Source organism: Meles meles, chromosome 6 (genome assembly GCF_922984935.1).
Source record: "Meles meles chromosome 6, mMelMel3.1 paternal haplotype, whole genome shotgun sequence".
In the NCBI taxonomy this organism is placed as follows: Eukaryota; Metazoa; Chordata; class Mammalia; order Carnivora; family Mustelidae; genus Meles; species Meles meles.
Window position 1 is genome coordinate 46298385 of NC_060071.1, and position 15118 is coordinate 46313502.

The following is a 15118-nucleotide window of genomic DNA, read 5'->3' on the forward strand; positions in this document are numbered from 1 at the left end:
TCTGTATGTCTAACCATGTGCCAGTAACACACTATCTTAGCTACTACACCTATATGGTAAGTTATAAATTGGACATTATAAGTTCTCTAACTTGGTTCTTTTTCAAGATTGGTGCAGCTATTTGGGGCCGCTTGAATTCCCATACACACTGTAGAATCAGTTTGTCAATTTCTGCAAAGAAGGGGTTTTGACTGAATAAAGTAGTTTTTTAACAGGATTTAAGAAAAGGTTAATCAATTCCTATTGAGGACCTAAAGGAACCTACCTTAAATATTATCCTGCTGAAAATAACACTCAAAGTCTGAGTCAGAGTCCATTACTTATTAGACTCAACTTTCTGAAGAAAGTACTTTCATTAAAAAACAATTTAAGACTATGAGCATGAAATCAGAAATTCTCTCCTATAACTAGTAGCAGTAACATCTCTTATATTTATTATATATCAACTCCTCAGACTTTGCACTGGAAGGAAACATTCTCAACTTACCTTCCACAGGTTTTGTTATTATCCCAGTCACTCCACCAACAACTCCCTGAAAGACAGATCAATCATAAACCTGAATGGAAGGTGCTTAATTTTAAGTCAACCACTAGAGGTCTCTGCATACATACTAGAAATAACTTTTTTAAAGAATGAGGACTTACTTGGTAATGTGAACATGCACCTAAGTGATTTTTAAAATATTATGATGATTTTTAAAATGTTAAATTTAAAATATTATTATTTTTAAAATTATGATTTTTAAATATTGTGATTTTTTAAATATCGAATACATTTATATTTAATATATTTAATGATATATTAATATATTTGATATTATTTATTTAATAATATTAAATATTATTCATGATTTTTAAAATATTATACAATAGCAAATTTTAAACAAAAGCACTTTGTAGAAGTTACATAACAGAAAGAATGGGAAATCAGATGAAAAGATTCTACATCTAGCTCTGGCACCAATTAGCAATGTAACCATGGGCAATTGATTCACTCTCTTTAAACCTTAGTCTCCATACCAGTAAAATGAATGAGTTGACCCAAATAATCCCTAAAATCTAATATAAATTTTAATGAAATTACTTTGTAATTTAGCAGAAGTGTGGAAAACTGAAAATGAAGGGAACTGTGAAGCATGCAAATAGCTTGACAAGTAAGGCACTTTCAATTAGACAACATACTACCCTGGTACAAACACAGAAGTTACAGTTCCTGAAGTTATTTCCAAAATTAAAACAGTAATACGTTTATACATTCTTAACACTTGCCAAGTAATGGCAGTAAATAAAACCACCTGTACATTATACAAAGGCACAGAAAAAGAAGTGAAGTATACACACTGTTGAAAAGATTAGGTATTTCTGGGAAGAGGCGAGGGTGATCAAATAGTATCTTATAGCTTTACCTATACTATTCCCATTACTTAGTAAAAGGAGAACTCACAAAATCTTATAATTACTTATACGGAGAACATTCATATATTACCTGTATAATTTTTAAAGTACTGACAAACAGTGAAAGGCAGTTCCTGGTTTACAAACACTTAGCTTGTATACCTCTCCTTCCACAGAAATGGTCAACTGATGATACTGACCTGAACAACTCCTCCTCTCTCTAGTTACCATCAGGTACAATATTTCTCTCTGCTTTGCTTCTTTGCCTTCCAGAAGAGTGCTAACTGGCCATCATCACAGAGCTCTCACTGCAGCCCAAGTGCCAAACTAAGTCTGGGATTTGGGGAATAGATATGATAGTGATATCGGGGAAGGAGAGCAGAAAAGTACACAATATCACTACTGCTACTGTGACAGACCTTGACTCACAAGTAATATTCCAAGTTGCAAAAAACCATTTGAAGTACATTTATAAAGTCTATATCAAACTTCACGGCTTCTTGAAGATTCTGTAAGAGACTTACAAGCAAGAAACCCTTTCCTCCTCTGGCCAGGCTGTCTCCAAAATCTTTAGGCTGTCGACCCATCTCTTCTCTTCTTTTTTGTTGATATTCCTTGTCCATTGTAATTGCTGCCAAACCTTTTCCAACAGAACCGGTGATGCGAGATACAACTCCTGCAGCGCCACCTATCGGAAGACCCAGAGAAGTCAGTCACATTGTTCAAAGACCATTAACACAGTATATGGCATGCCATTGCTTTAAACAAATGCTTCAGATTCTCTCTCCTATAAAAACATACAGAAATGTATTTTTATCATTTCCCATTTATCAAGAAGAATGAAACTATTCAAAGTATATTGATTCTCCAAAATTTTTCTGTAAACCTAAAACTGTTCTAAAAAGTATTGTATAGAAAAAAGCACATTGATCCAATGCTACAAAGACATACAAACAAACCCAGCAAGCCTGTTGTTATTTTCCATTTAAGAAAAAGGGAACACATCTTTTAAAAGGGATTGTTAGAAAACTGATCCTCTTTATTTTTCATAAACAATGCATTTTAGAATAATTACAATAAAAATACGTATATTTATATACACAAATAGGTGATCATACCTACAGTGTGTCCAAAGAGACTTCTTACTCCAATCACTAGCCCCTCAGCAAATTCTTCAGGGCCTCGAACAGCACCCTGACCAAAAAAAGAAAAGAAAAAAGAGAAAAGTTTGCTATTTAAAATTTAAATAATCTTAAGATTTTTCATCTAATATTTCAGGGTTTCCCTGAAGACAGAGAATCTGTAAACATCCACAAACACCGTGGTACCAGTTTTCACCCTCTAACTCAAATACTGCCGGAGAAATACTGTGTTGTCCTGTTAAACTCTCACTACTTAGGGTTCCTGAGTTCCCCCACCCAATGGAGATAAACAGGTTAGAGGAAAGCTTGAATACAAAACGAAGTCAGCTTTTCTTATCCCCTGAGTCCTTTCCATAGTGGTGAAACAGCCTTGAAATGGTGTTAATGTACCTAGCATTCTTCCTTATAACCATGTGAATCCTAGAAAATGTGGGCATGTTTTATCGCCCAGACACTAGAAGTGCTCAATTAATTCTACAACAGTCTTTTAAAGTCATCTCACATAATTTTAAATAAATATGATGTTCATGTATTTTTGTTATCTGAACATTATTCAATTCCCAGATACACTTAAAATACAACTTATTTGTCACTGAAAAAAATAGAATAACAATTTCTGTACCTATACTTAAAATAAATAAAAGATCAATACCTGGAAGGGTTCATAGAAAAAAGCTTCAACTCCTTCAGACAGACCTCTAATTAATCCAAATGGGTTTCCAAGCACATCTAAGCCCAATACAAGGACATACATCTGTTTCAAGAACTAAAGAGAAAAAAACGTACAGTAAGTCCTTTACTACTCTTGTAAGAAACCGTATCATGATGCCTCGGGAAGAAAAGAGAGTACTGACTACAGGCGATTGTAAAGGAAATCAATGCAGAATAACCATAACCATATCCATTAACTGATCTTTCACTATGTGCCAGACATTATGCTAGTCTGCCAGTTATCAGCTATATAATCTTGGACAGGTCAGTTAGTCTCTATAATAGGGCCTCAGTCTTCTCATATAAAAATAAAAAATGGGAGGTAGATTACACTGACTTTGCATGGCTGAGTACACATATTAAATGAATATATAATTCGATAATAGTTATTTTTAAATTATTTTTTTACTTATTTTTATTATTATGTTACTATCACTATTACTATGAAACTAGATGGGGAAATAATAAATAACCAAAACAAAACACAAATGAAAATACATCCTATTTGAACACTAATAACCATAAGGTCTATCTATACTGTAGGAGAAAAGACTTTCCAGCAGAGGCAGGAAAGAGTACCGCCGCCCTGAAGTTCCATGGTGCAACAATGGTACCCTACCACCCGGAAAAAAACTACTACGCCTCTGCATTCAATTCAAGCCATGGAGTAACTGAGGCATGGAAAAGAGCCTGGCCTAGAATTCCTCTCCTGACTCTGTTAGACTGTGCTGAGAAACTGGAGACATTTACGAAATAAGTGTGATGCCTCCTACATCAGTATTCTTTCCCAAAGTGGCAAATGTATAATTGCAAAGGAAAAAAGACACCAGAGGAAAATTTCAAAAACTTTTATACAGAGGGGAAAGAACTAAAGACATAGAAATTAATCATTCAAGAAAACTACAAAGTAATGAGAATGCAAACTGAAGTAAATTAGATAAATGATTTTGCACAATGTGCCATCACATACAAATGTTCTGTCTGATACTTTATGACGTATATTCCTTGTTAGCTACTATGACAGGAAATTACCTGTTCACTGTAATGTCTAATAACACTCCACATGAGCTGATCTCTCTTGTAAAACTGATACCGAAGTTCATAATAAGCAAGTCTGTGAGGAGAAAGAAAGATTCAAAGGCACGATGATTACATTCTGAAAAGAGACTTAAAATTTCAATGATAAATTAATCATTACTAATCCTTCACAGTTCGATTTGTAGATCTGCCACATATATTTTATGTTTGAGATCTTCATATCATGGTAACAAAACTACTGTAAAAGTAGCACACTCTCGGGTGCCTGGGTGGCTCAGTCGGTTAAGCATTTGCCTTCGGCTCAGGTCATGATCTCAGGGTCCTGGGATCGAGCCCTGCATCAGGCTCCCTGCTCAGCAGGGAGCCTGCTTCTCTCTCTCCCTGTGCCTGCCACTCTGCTTACTTGTGCTATCTCTCTGTCAAATAAATAAATAAAATCTTAAAAAAAAAAAAAAGTAGCACATTCTCATACAAGTCTTTCATAAATACACAGAGTAAAAAAGCTGAAAAACTCAACCATAATCTCATCATACTGTGGATTTTTTAGTTTTATTTTTCTTGACATTTTCGCACTTTGATTTCTTTTCTATCCAATTAAAAAATATTTAAAACATTTTGTATGCATTTTTACACTCAATATTGTGAATAAGTATTTCTCAGGTTTTCAAAATTCTATGTAACCATTTTTAATGGATGCTTAGCATTCCATCATGTGGAAGTGTCATAACAAAACAATTCTCCCACTGTCAGACATTTCCAAATCTTGACAATAATAATTCGGACTGCTATATGTAAATTTTGAATATAACTCTTTGGTTGTAGCTCATGATTATTTTTTGGACTGAATTCCCAATAAAAGAATTACATAGTTAAAAACTACTAAAAAAACATTTGAGGCTTTGAGATATGTATCAATATATATAGATAAAGATATATAAAATCTTTCCACTCATACAAATAGTTAAAAATTCCCATTTATTAGACCCAACCCTCTCTAGTATTGATTATTCATATTTTGAAATCTTTGATAATTTGCTTTTATTTGTATATATTATGTGATAAATGATAAAGTTGAGTATTTCAAATATCTATCAGCCACTGTATCTTCCCTTTTGCAAATTCTCCCTTATTGTCTGCTAGCAATTATGGCACTGGAATCTTCTTTTTTTAAGATTTTGTTTATTTATTTGACAGAGAGGGAGAGACAGCAAGAGAGGGAACACAAACAGGGAGGAATGCAACAGGGAGAAGCAGGCTTCCTGCCACGGAGCAGGGGCTGGATCCCAAGACTCTGGGATCATAACCTGAGCTGAAGGCAGCCACTTAATGACTTAGCCACCCAGGTGCCCCGGCAATGGAATCTTTAGGTTTGCCTTATCAATGTTTAATATTAAGACTATCAATCTTCTCTCTGACATACTCGTCATTGTATTTTCCCAATTCATTTTCTAATTGTTTCCACTGATTTTATTTTGTGAAGTGTTTAACTGTTATGTAGTCAAATCTATCTTGTATTGTCCACTGCAGGTTTTCCCATTGCTTTTACACTGAGAAGACTTCCTTCACTCGAGATTTGACAATTAACATTGATATCTTCCTCAGTCTTTTTCAATTGAATTTTATATTTAATCCTTTCCATCCCTATGAAATTTGGTATGTATAAGGTGGAAATAATACAAATGGGTTCTTTTTCTCCAAAGGAACTACTTGTTCCAACACCATTGCTCAATATTCAATTCAATAAACATTCACTGAATTCACATATGTCTAGCACATATAAGTATTCTCGGATTAAATGCTACAAAGAGCTATTTTCTATACTTTTCCATACAATTATACTGAAATCTCACCATACTGCTACATATTTCTAAATATAAGTTTGCTTTAAAACATGGTCAATTTATAAGCTACTACTAAAATAATTCCATTTTTATTCTGTATTCATGTATTATCAACATAGAATAACTGAAGAAAATATAAAACTAAGAGTAAAATAAGCATTATCTAACACGCATAATTAGAAAGGGGCCAAGCTTCAAATATAGTAAGAATTAACATTTTCTAAGCTAACATTCTAGCCCACTTGGGCAGAAGTAATATTCAGAAACATAACCTTGGTAGAAAACCCTCCCCATCGACTTTAACATAAATCTTACTTGAATATTAGGTCATCCACATCAGTCAGAGTAGCACCTATGCTTTTCAATAGCAGATTGACAGAATGAATTGCAATCATTTCCTGTTTTTCTTTGTTTGACTCTTCACCTCCACTACCCAAGGACAGACTTAAATGCAACTAAAAGAAAAATAATGTTTCATAAATAAAAGCTAAAAACAAAAACAAAAAATTTACATACATAGGAATCAGATCTTTTGATACAAACAGATGCTGTATCTTTCAGAGTCCTAAAGAAAGCTATTACTTGTTACTCTACACGCCACACAGGATAACTCACTAATACCTGATTCTCAGATTTGCTTTTTGATATAATTCAAATTAGTCTGTTTCAAAGAACTAAAATTTTATCTAAAGTGAATAAAGACCATTGTGTTTATATGGAGGGGCTCAAGACACTTTACAAAAATAGTATAATCATTTTAAGAAGAAAAACATGTCAACAGGCATACAAAACATGTCTACCAGTCAAAATAATTAATAATTTATTTTCATCTAACTAAGGTAAATAATTTATGGCAATAATTAATAATAACAATTATAATTATACAACAATAATAAGTAACAACATGACAATGACAGCAACAATTAGCACGTTGCTAAATAAATTTTAAGAAGTATTAAGGTTTCAGCCTCCACAGACTCCTTAACTCAGTACTGAAGCACGAGATTTTCACATTTCCCATTTAGCTTCTACTTTGTGCTGTATCGTCGGTAGTGCAATAATGGCAAAAGACACAAGCAGAAGGTAGTCTATAAAGGCAAATAAATCAGATGACTCTCCTTTCTTATTCTGCATTTTACCTAACCAAGGTAGAGCTCAACAGAGGAGGCGTGGGGTAAAATCAGGAAAGCCTGGTTTGGGGTTTTGTTTTGTTTGCTCTTTTGATGTGGACTTCTGCCCACTGCAGAGTCAGGGAGTATACAGATCCAGAAAGGTCAGCTAAGGTGGACAGAGGTCCAACCTTTCCCTAAGGCAAAGTCACCACGGAATAAGAAAACAACTACAGTTCATGATCTTAATTACTCAACCTCATGGTGTAATTCCTAACATGCGTAAAATCATGAATCAATAAATTAACAATCTTTAACACTCCCCTAAGATTATAAAATCCAGGAAGTCATTTTATACATTCCAGAGCAAATTTGATAGTAGGCATTCAGCAAATACTTGTTGAAGGTATTGTTCAAACTCATAAGTGATTTTCACTTAATAATGAAAGAGAAATTGTGTATAACCTACTACATGAAATGATATAGATTTTAAACCTTACACTATAAATGTCTAATATACCAAACTAGAATATCAATTTAAAATAATAATTCAATTCCGTTTTATAAATTAATTTACTTTGCCAAAGGGATTGGTGTATGCAATTGAAAATAATGTGCTGTGAACAGTTTTTGAGAAAGTAAAGGATCATCAATATTTTAGAGTTACTTAATTGTAAATCTGGCCCATTACACAAGTGTAGAGAGTTATGGTTGGTGGCATTTGTGAATTTACTAAGCAGTCACCTCTTCCTATAAAACCCAGAAAGAACAACAAAAGGAGAAAAGTAAATGGGTTTATAAAGTACAAAATCAGGCAAGTGAAAGGTATCCAATTTTCCACTCCCTTAGTTACAATCAAATTTTGGAAGGGTGAAAAACACCACATCAACAGTATAATACCTACTTCAGCGTTTTCACATTCTGGTTAGGGCACCCATTATAGCTCTCTGTTTAGACAGTGATAGTAGTTACAAAGTGCAACCAAAACATTAAATGTTGGTGAGCACTTCTTCGCTTAATTAAGAAATGCTTTTGTCAGCTCCTTCCTTGAATAAAGGGGTTATTAATTCAAGACTAGAGAACATGCTCTGACGGTTTCTCTGTGGGAATTATGGTTATACATATGTTACAGAGAATTGTCTTAATTATTTCAATTAATCAAACAAAATTCCCACCAAATATTTGATGCAAATTAAAACACACTTTTATACACAGAGCCTTTAAAAATCTTACAATTCTGCACAATTTTAAAAATAATAATTATAACAAACCTTAACAGGAGAAATATGGAAATGTTCAAAAAAACTAAGAACTGACATATCAGTCATTGAAGTCTCCATTAACTCTGTATTTAGAGCATCAATATCTTGTTGGATTAACTTTGTCTGAAAAAAATAATATCAAGAATAGTATTTTAATTTTTTTCTCTAATTAGTTCAATGAATGGTTGATTTTTTATTTATTTTTTTTTAGTTTACAATTTTCCCAAGAAATAAAAATTGTTACCCGTTTTCTTTCAGCTTCAGGGTCCGTTGATGGGGTAAACAGTGCAATAATAGCTCCTAGAAACCCCTGATCAACTTTCAAGGCCATTTCCTGAATGAGGACCATAAAATACCTGAGGAAAAAAATTTTTAAAAGACAGAAAAGGGTTTCTATCCAACCTTGTAATTTTCAATGTTAAATTCTGAGTTTGGCCAGAAGTCACAACAAGATTTTTACACCTTCATGTCTTAAAAAAAGTGTTACGTTAACAAGATCAAGGTATCCTTAACTGAACTGTCCCCCCGCCCCCCCATCCCGCACCACTAGAGTTAAGATTTCACTGGTGGTAATACTGCTGTATTGATACTAAGCATTTAAAGTCCCAAATCCCATATTTATCATGTTACAGAAGAGACAAATACCATTAGATGATTGATATAGCATGTATTATTCCATTTCTAAGAGCTACAGCAACTGTTTCAAGAGCACATTTCGCAAATACATATATCATTTATATTTCACTGGCTATTTTATATTCTAATTAGAATTACAAAGAGGAAAAGTGGTTAAGGAACTTTACACCTTAAAATATAGAGGGACTATTATTATATTAAGTTCAACAAGAAAATGACTTAACCATAAGTAGATTCATATGTTCAAGTAGAAAATAAGTTTTATACAGAAGTCAGCCTCACAGGAGTGAAATTTATCTTCAAAATAGATTCTCGTTTTAAATTCCTTTAGTTAAATAGGGGAATCTTTACTTACTTGAACTGTAATACTTTACTGTATTCATTAAATCTTGTGATGATACTCACATCAATGAAAGGTTTGGGCTCTAAGAGGAAGAAAGAAAACAAAAAAAAATCAGAGAAAAAAATCAAGCTTTATACTAGATCAAAATAATGTCTACTTAATTTTTAAAATAGGATGTCTCAATTTTTTTCTTTTTTTACCTGAATCCAAAGCAATAGATTTTGGAGGAGCCACAGGATGAAATACAACAGGAAACACTGTACCTGGTAACTGACTATCAACCTTAAAAAAAAAAAAAAAAAAAGAAAGAAAAGAAAATTCAGCAGGATTTGAAATAACGTAATAACTTTTAGTTTTAGAGATAACATTATAGAAGAGGCTACTAATTTCATCAGAATTAAATATTTGCATTGTATATGTGGTGTTATTAGAAATTTCACTTTAAAACTAAAATTCATACATATGCTAGCAAGGGCAACCTTTTACATAAGGAAATATTTAATTTCCTCATAATTGCATTAACACTGTGTAGCATATACACTATTAATCAAAATATTTGTGCTTATGGATAATGTGAGATTTCATCAGTTTATAATTTAAGTAAAATGTAAGTGGAAAAAGGATATGAAATTAGAAGAAAAAGAATTAAAATGCCCTAAGTAGTATTTAGTAGTTAAAAGGAAGAGAGGAAGGGAAGCAAGAAGGGAGCAAGAAAGCAAGTAGACAAAAATACTCTCCAATGTCCACTCCTATGTAGAATGACAAGAGAAAATCTTATTTTGGGATCCCATGACAAATTCAAAGGAATTATTTAAAAATAACAATTTCAGTGCAGGAAAACACTCTTGCAGGCCATCTGGTCAAATTAAATAGTCTCAATAGTCACAATCTTTGGGACACTAAGTATAGAGAATCCACAGAATACATGGGAAAAGGGAATAAATATACAAATAAAAAGAAAAATACTGTTTACAATGTATGCTAGAGTCTTGCAGAAAAATTTTTACCCCCAAGTTTCCCAAAGTGATTAGGTATACTTATTGAACTGAAAATGACAATGTTACCTGAAGCCAGTACAATCTGGCTCTTAAACTTCTCTGGTGAGGAGACTGCTTAAACTCAATCTGAATCCCTGATAAAAAATCTCGCTTTATTGGGCAATGAACAGGGAGGCGCATTTCCATGGGAACTTTATCAAAATTGACCTGGGGAAAAAGCACGTATGTTTATGATGATTTGGTATTAGCAGGATAGCCCCTTTTAAATACCCACTCACTCACAAACTGAAAGGAGAAAACATTTTAATCTCTATGTTCCACCAAAAGATCTGCCTTAAGGTGATCTACAGTTGAGATCTTTGAAGCAGAATCATCAGTTTTCCACCAAAATGATGAGGAAAACAAGAAAACAACTGAGGAAATATCCAATTATATAAACTGCAGTTAAAGAAAACAAACCATGTTTTATATTTTTTTAAAAAATGTCAATAATAATGAGTAATTCTAGGTAATTCTTAAATTTTGTTCTAACAAAGTTAAACAATGAATAGTTAAGAGCTTATTTATGTCAGTTTGTTTTCACTTGAGCATGGCCAACCTTTATAGGGATGAGGGTTGGGATGGGGAGCATATCTGGTAATCAATGCAAACCCAACCACTAAACAATCAAAGAATAAATAGAAGTGTGTAACTGAACCAAAGCAAATGAGAAATTGCAGTCAAGCTTCTGGGGTCTTCTTAGGGCAAAAGTGACCTTCAACTGCAATAGTGTAAGGGCCTGCAGAGAGTACACCTATATTTGCGACATCTACCCAAGTCCAACAATCATTCACATTTAATGAACTTAATTGAACGGATTTTTCTACAGATTTTTCATTACTGAAATAAGTAATTTTGCACAGACTTTATTTACCAATATATATTAGTATCATTCAAAACAGAACAAAAATTCCAATAAGCAATATTAATTTCTGCATAATCTTACTGAAAACAAGCTCCATGAAACTGTCTTATAAACAGAAGAAATTACAAAAATGCAAAAGAGAAACATTTAAATTATGTTTCACAGTATAAGATTTAATAACGTATTTTGATTTAAAATGTACTAATGATTATCAGTCATGTTAATCCTATTAACAAATAAGAGTTCATTTGTTATAAATTAGTTTCTGCACACACATTTTTTACTTGGATAAAATTTTGCACACAAAATTTTTCTCTAAATTTTCCTTACTTATTATGCACCGATGAAATACATATATAAAAACCAAAACAAAAAAATTCTGGTATACCTCAAAATTATTATCTAGTTTAATCCATCCATGGTCTTTTGATACTTGATATTTTTTATAGGACTGTTCCAGCAACATTATCTGCTTTTGACTAAAAGGCTTCCATTTCTGCTTTGGTTTCATCTCCCAAACAACACCAGAACTAAAACAATTCACAAAGAATATTAAATTAGTTGTATATATTAGGCTTGCTAGAATTGTTATTCAACCTCAAATTATTACAACTATAAATCTTCTATGAAAATTGTACAAGATTTTTTTTAAGCAGCAAAATACACCTGTATTATAAAAGTACATAAGGAAAAGGGGCAGGGGAAATGTTCTTCTCTCACACATTGACATCAATCTATTAAGGAACTCACAAACTTTTCTCATAAAAAGCCATATAGTAAATATTTTAGACTTAATGGCTAAGACAAAATTGAGGTTAAGTGCTTAAATAACAAGAGAAAAAAATTGCACAAATTTTTCTAATTGACCAGATTCAAAATATAAAAACAACTGAGTACAAATTTTGTTTTATTTTTTAAAATATTTTATTTATTTGACAGAAAGATCACAAGCAGGAAGAGAGGGGGAAGCAGACTCCCTGCCGAGCAGAGAGCCTGATGCTGGGCTTAATCCCAGGACCCCAAGATCAAAAGTTTTTAAAATTTTTTATAATTGACATATAATTTGGTATAATTGACATAACATTAATTTCAGGTACACTAATGATTTAATATTTGCATATATTGTGAAATGATCATCACAATAAACCTAGTTAACAACTGTCACCATACATACTTACAAAAAAATTTTTTTTAACCTTTTTCAGGGGTGACAACATTATTTCATTATTAGGGCTCAAAGTCAGTATTCATAAAGGCTAATTCTTTAGTCACTTCAAACTCAGCACTGGCTTCTCAAATACACAATAAGTGAGCAGTATGGGTAACACCTGTTGACCCATTAAGAGCCAAGGAAAATGACTCAAAATGATTTGCCTTATTTTTAATTGACTATTGATGTTGCTCAGAATGTCCGCAGTTCTTCAAGCAACTGTTTTCACAAAAAGGCTAAGGGTCCTAAGTTTATTAACTCTGGACACCTCTCGTCAGCTGCTACATTCAGGTGATTCCAATTACCTCACCATTGGTAAAAGATGTTCCTTGCCTGGCTAATGGATGAGTCATTCAGGTTTGGTTTTTTTTTTTTTTTTTTTTTTTTGGTTTTTTATTTTTGTAAAGAAAGTCTGTTGTATGAGTTATTTTGTCTTAAATTTTCAAATTTTTCTGGCCATTCCTTTCCTGTGAGGTGGGTATATTGTGACAAGTGCTTAGTTTGGAAATTTCAATATTCTCTTAGCACAGTTAAATATTCTTTTTTTGTTTTCTTTTTAAAGACTTTATTTATTTATTTGACAGAGAAAGATCACAAGTAGGCAGAGAAAGAGAGATAGAGAAAGAAGCAGGCTCCCCACTGAGCAAAGAGCCCGATGCAGGGCTCGATCCCAGGACCCTGAGATCACTACCTGAGCCAAAGGAAGCAGCTTAACCCACTGAGCCACCCAGGTGCCCCTGTAAATATTCTTTTAGCACAGGGTCATTACATAATAAAATAATGCTTTGCCATTTCATTTAACAACTCACTGTGACCTGGAAGAGAGAGACTCAAAGTTCACTTTCTCTACTTCTTTTAACATGATCAGTATGCATTAGTAATAAAAAACAAAAGTTGCAGGATAGTTATATGTGTGGTAATCTACACTCTCAAGTTATTTTTCCTTTGTTGTGTGCAAAGCAGCAGTGCAAAAGCAGCCATAGATATATAAAGGAATAAGCAAGGCTGTGTTCTAATAAAGTCTTACTTATGGGCAACAAACTCTGAATTTTGTATAATTCTCATGCATTACAAAATATTATTTTCTTTCAATTTTTTCCAACCATTTAAAAATGTAAAAAATTCTTAGGCCAAAGTCTCTAAAAAACAGGTCATCAACTAGATTGGGCTCACAGGCCATACTTTGCTGATCCCTGATTAGAGAAGACTGTTTTCATAATGATAAAATACAACCCCATAATATTTTAATTTAACAGTTTGTTGGTATTAATCAATGACACTGTTAACAATGTCCTCACTATATTATGTATTTAGTCAATGAAGATAATGAATAAAATATCTACTATAAATTATATAAATCTTGGGCTGCCTGGGTGGCTCAGTGGGTTAAGCATTCAACTCTTAATTTTGGCTCAGAACATGGTCTCAGGGTTGTGAGGTCGAGCTCTGAGTCAGGCTCTGCACTGGGTGTGGAGCCTGCTTAAGATCCTCTCTCTCCCTCTCCCTCTGCCCCTCCTCTCTCTCTAAAGTGAATGAATGAATGAATAAATAAATAAATAATATAAATCCAACATCAATTTATGACAAAAACTCTTCAACAAATTAGGGAGAGTGGGGGAACCTCAACCTGAAAAAGAACATCTACAAAAAACCTAGAGTTAACATCATACTTAAGAGTGAGAAACTAGGGGTGCCTGGGTGGCTCAGTGGGTTAAGCCGCTGCCTTCGGCTCGGGTCATGATCTCAGGGTCCTGGGATCGAGTCCCGCATCGGGCTCTCTGCTCAGCAGGGAGCCTGCTTCCCTCTGTCTCTCTCTCTCTGCCTGCCTCTCTGTCTACTTGTGATCTCTCTCTCTGTCAAATAAATAAATAAAATCTTAAAAAAAAAGAATTTAAAAAAATAAATAAAATCTTTAAAAAAAAAAAAGAGTGAGAAACTAGATGCTTTCTTACTAAGATCAGGAACAAAGAACAAGTACATCTACTCTCACCACTCCTATTCAACACTGGGAGATCCTAGATAATGCAATAAGTCAAGAAAATAAAAGGTAAACAGATTAGGAAAGAAGAAATAAAGCTGTCTTTGTTCTCAGATGACATGACTGTCTATGCAGAAAATCCCAAAGAATCAATAAAAAAAAATTCCTGCAACTAATGTTTCAAGATACAAAGTTAATATACAAAAATCAATTGTGTTCTTACATATCAGCAATGAACAACTGAAATTTGAAGTTAAAAAGACAATAATATTTATATTAGCACCAGAGAAATAGTTCTAATATAGAAATGTTTATACTTAGGTATAAACAAAATCTAACAAATTTGCACAGAATCAATATGAGGAAAACTAGAGAAGTCTGATCAAAGAGATCAAAGATCTGAATACAAGGATCCTTGTACACCCATACGAAGACTGAATAATGTCAAATGTCAGTTCTTTCCAAGTTGATCTATAGCTTCAAAGCAATCCCAACCAGTACCCCAGCTAACTGATAAACTAATTCTAAAGTTTATATGGAAAGGAAAAGAC

The 15118-nt window shown here is 33.1% G+C and overlaps 1 protein-coding gene across 4 annotated transcripts in view; it reads right to left on the bottom strand.

The window, feature by feature from the left end:
- Nucleotides 1–15118, bottom strand: part of VPS13C (vacuolar protein sorting 13 homolog C) — a 194540-nt gene that overhangs the window by 17131 nt on the left and 162291 nt on the right. For all 4 annotated transcript variants that reach the window (XR_006818611.1, XR_006818610.1, XM_046007341.1 and 1 more), the window contains 12 exons: nucleotides 11768–11909; nucleotides 10542–10682; nucleotides 9678–9759; nucleotides 9490–9559; nucleotides 8743–8854; nucleotides 8508–8621; nucleotides 6443–6582; nucleotides 4281–4362; nucleotides 3190–3303; nucleotides 2514–2589; nucleotides 1920–2083; nucleotides 488–533 (listed from right to left, as the gene is read on the bottom strand). Coding sequence is in view for 2 of the 4 variants with exons in the window: in XM_046007341.1 (XP_045863297.1) it covers nucleotides 488–533; nucleotides 1920–2083; nucleotides 2514–2589; nucleotides 3190–3303; nucleotides 4281–4362; nucleotides 6443–6582; nucleotides 8508–8621; nucleotides 8743–8854; nucleotides 9490–9559; nucleotides 9678–9759; nucleotides 10542–10682; nucleotides 11768–11909 (1283 nt within the window). In the remaining 2 variants the exon portion in view is untranslated. The remainder of the gene's footprint in view (nucleotides 1–487; nucleotides 534–1919; nucleotides 2084–2513; nucleotides 2590–3189; nucleotides 3304–4280; nucleotides 4363–6442; nucleotides 6583–8507; nucleotides 8622–8742; nucleotides 8855–9489; nucleotides 9560–9677; nucleotides 9760–10541; nucleotides 10683–11767; nucleotides 11910–15118) is intronic.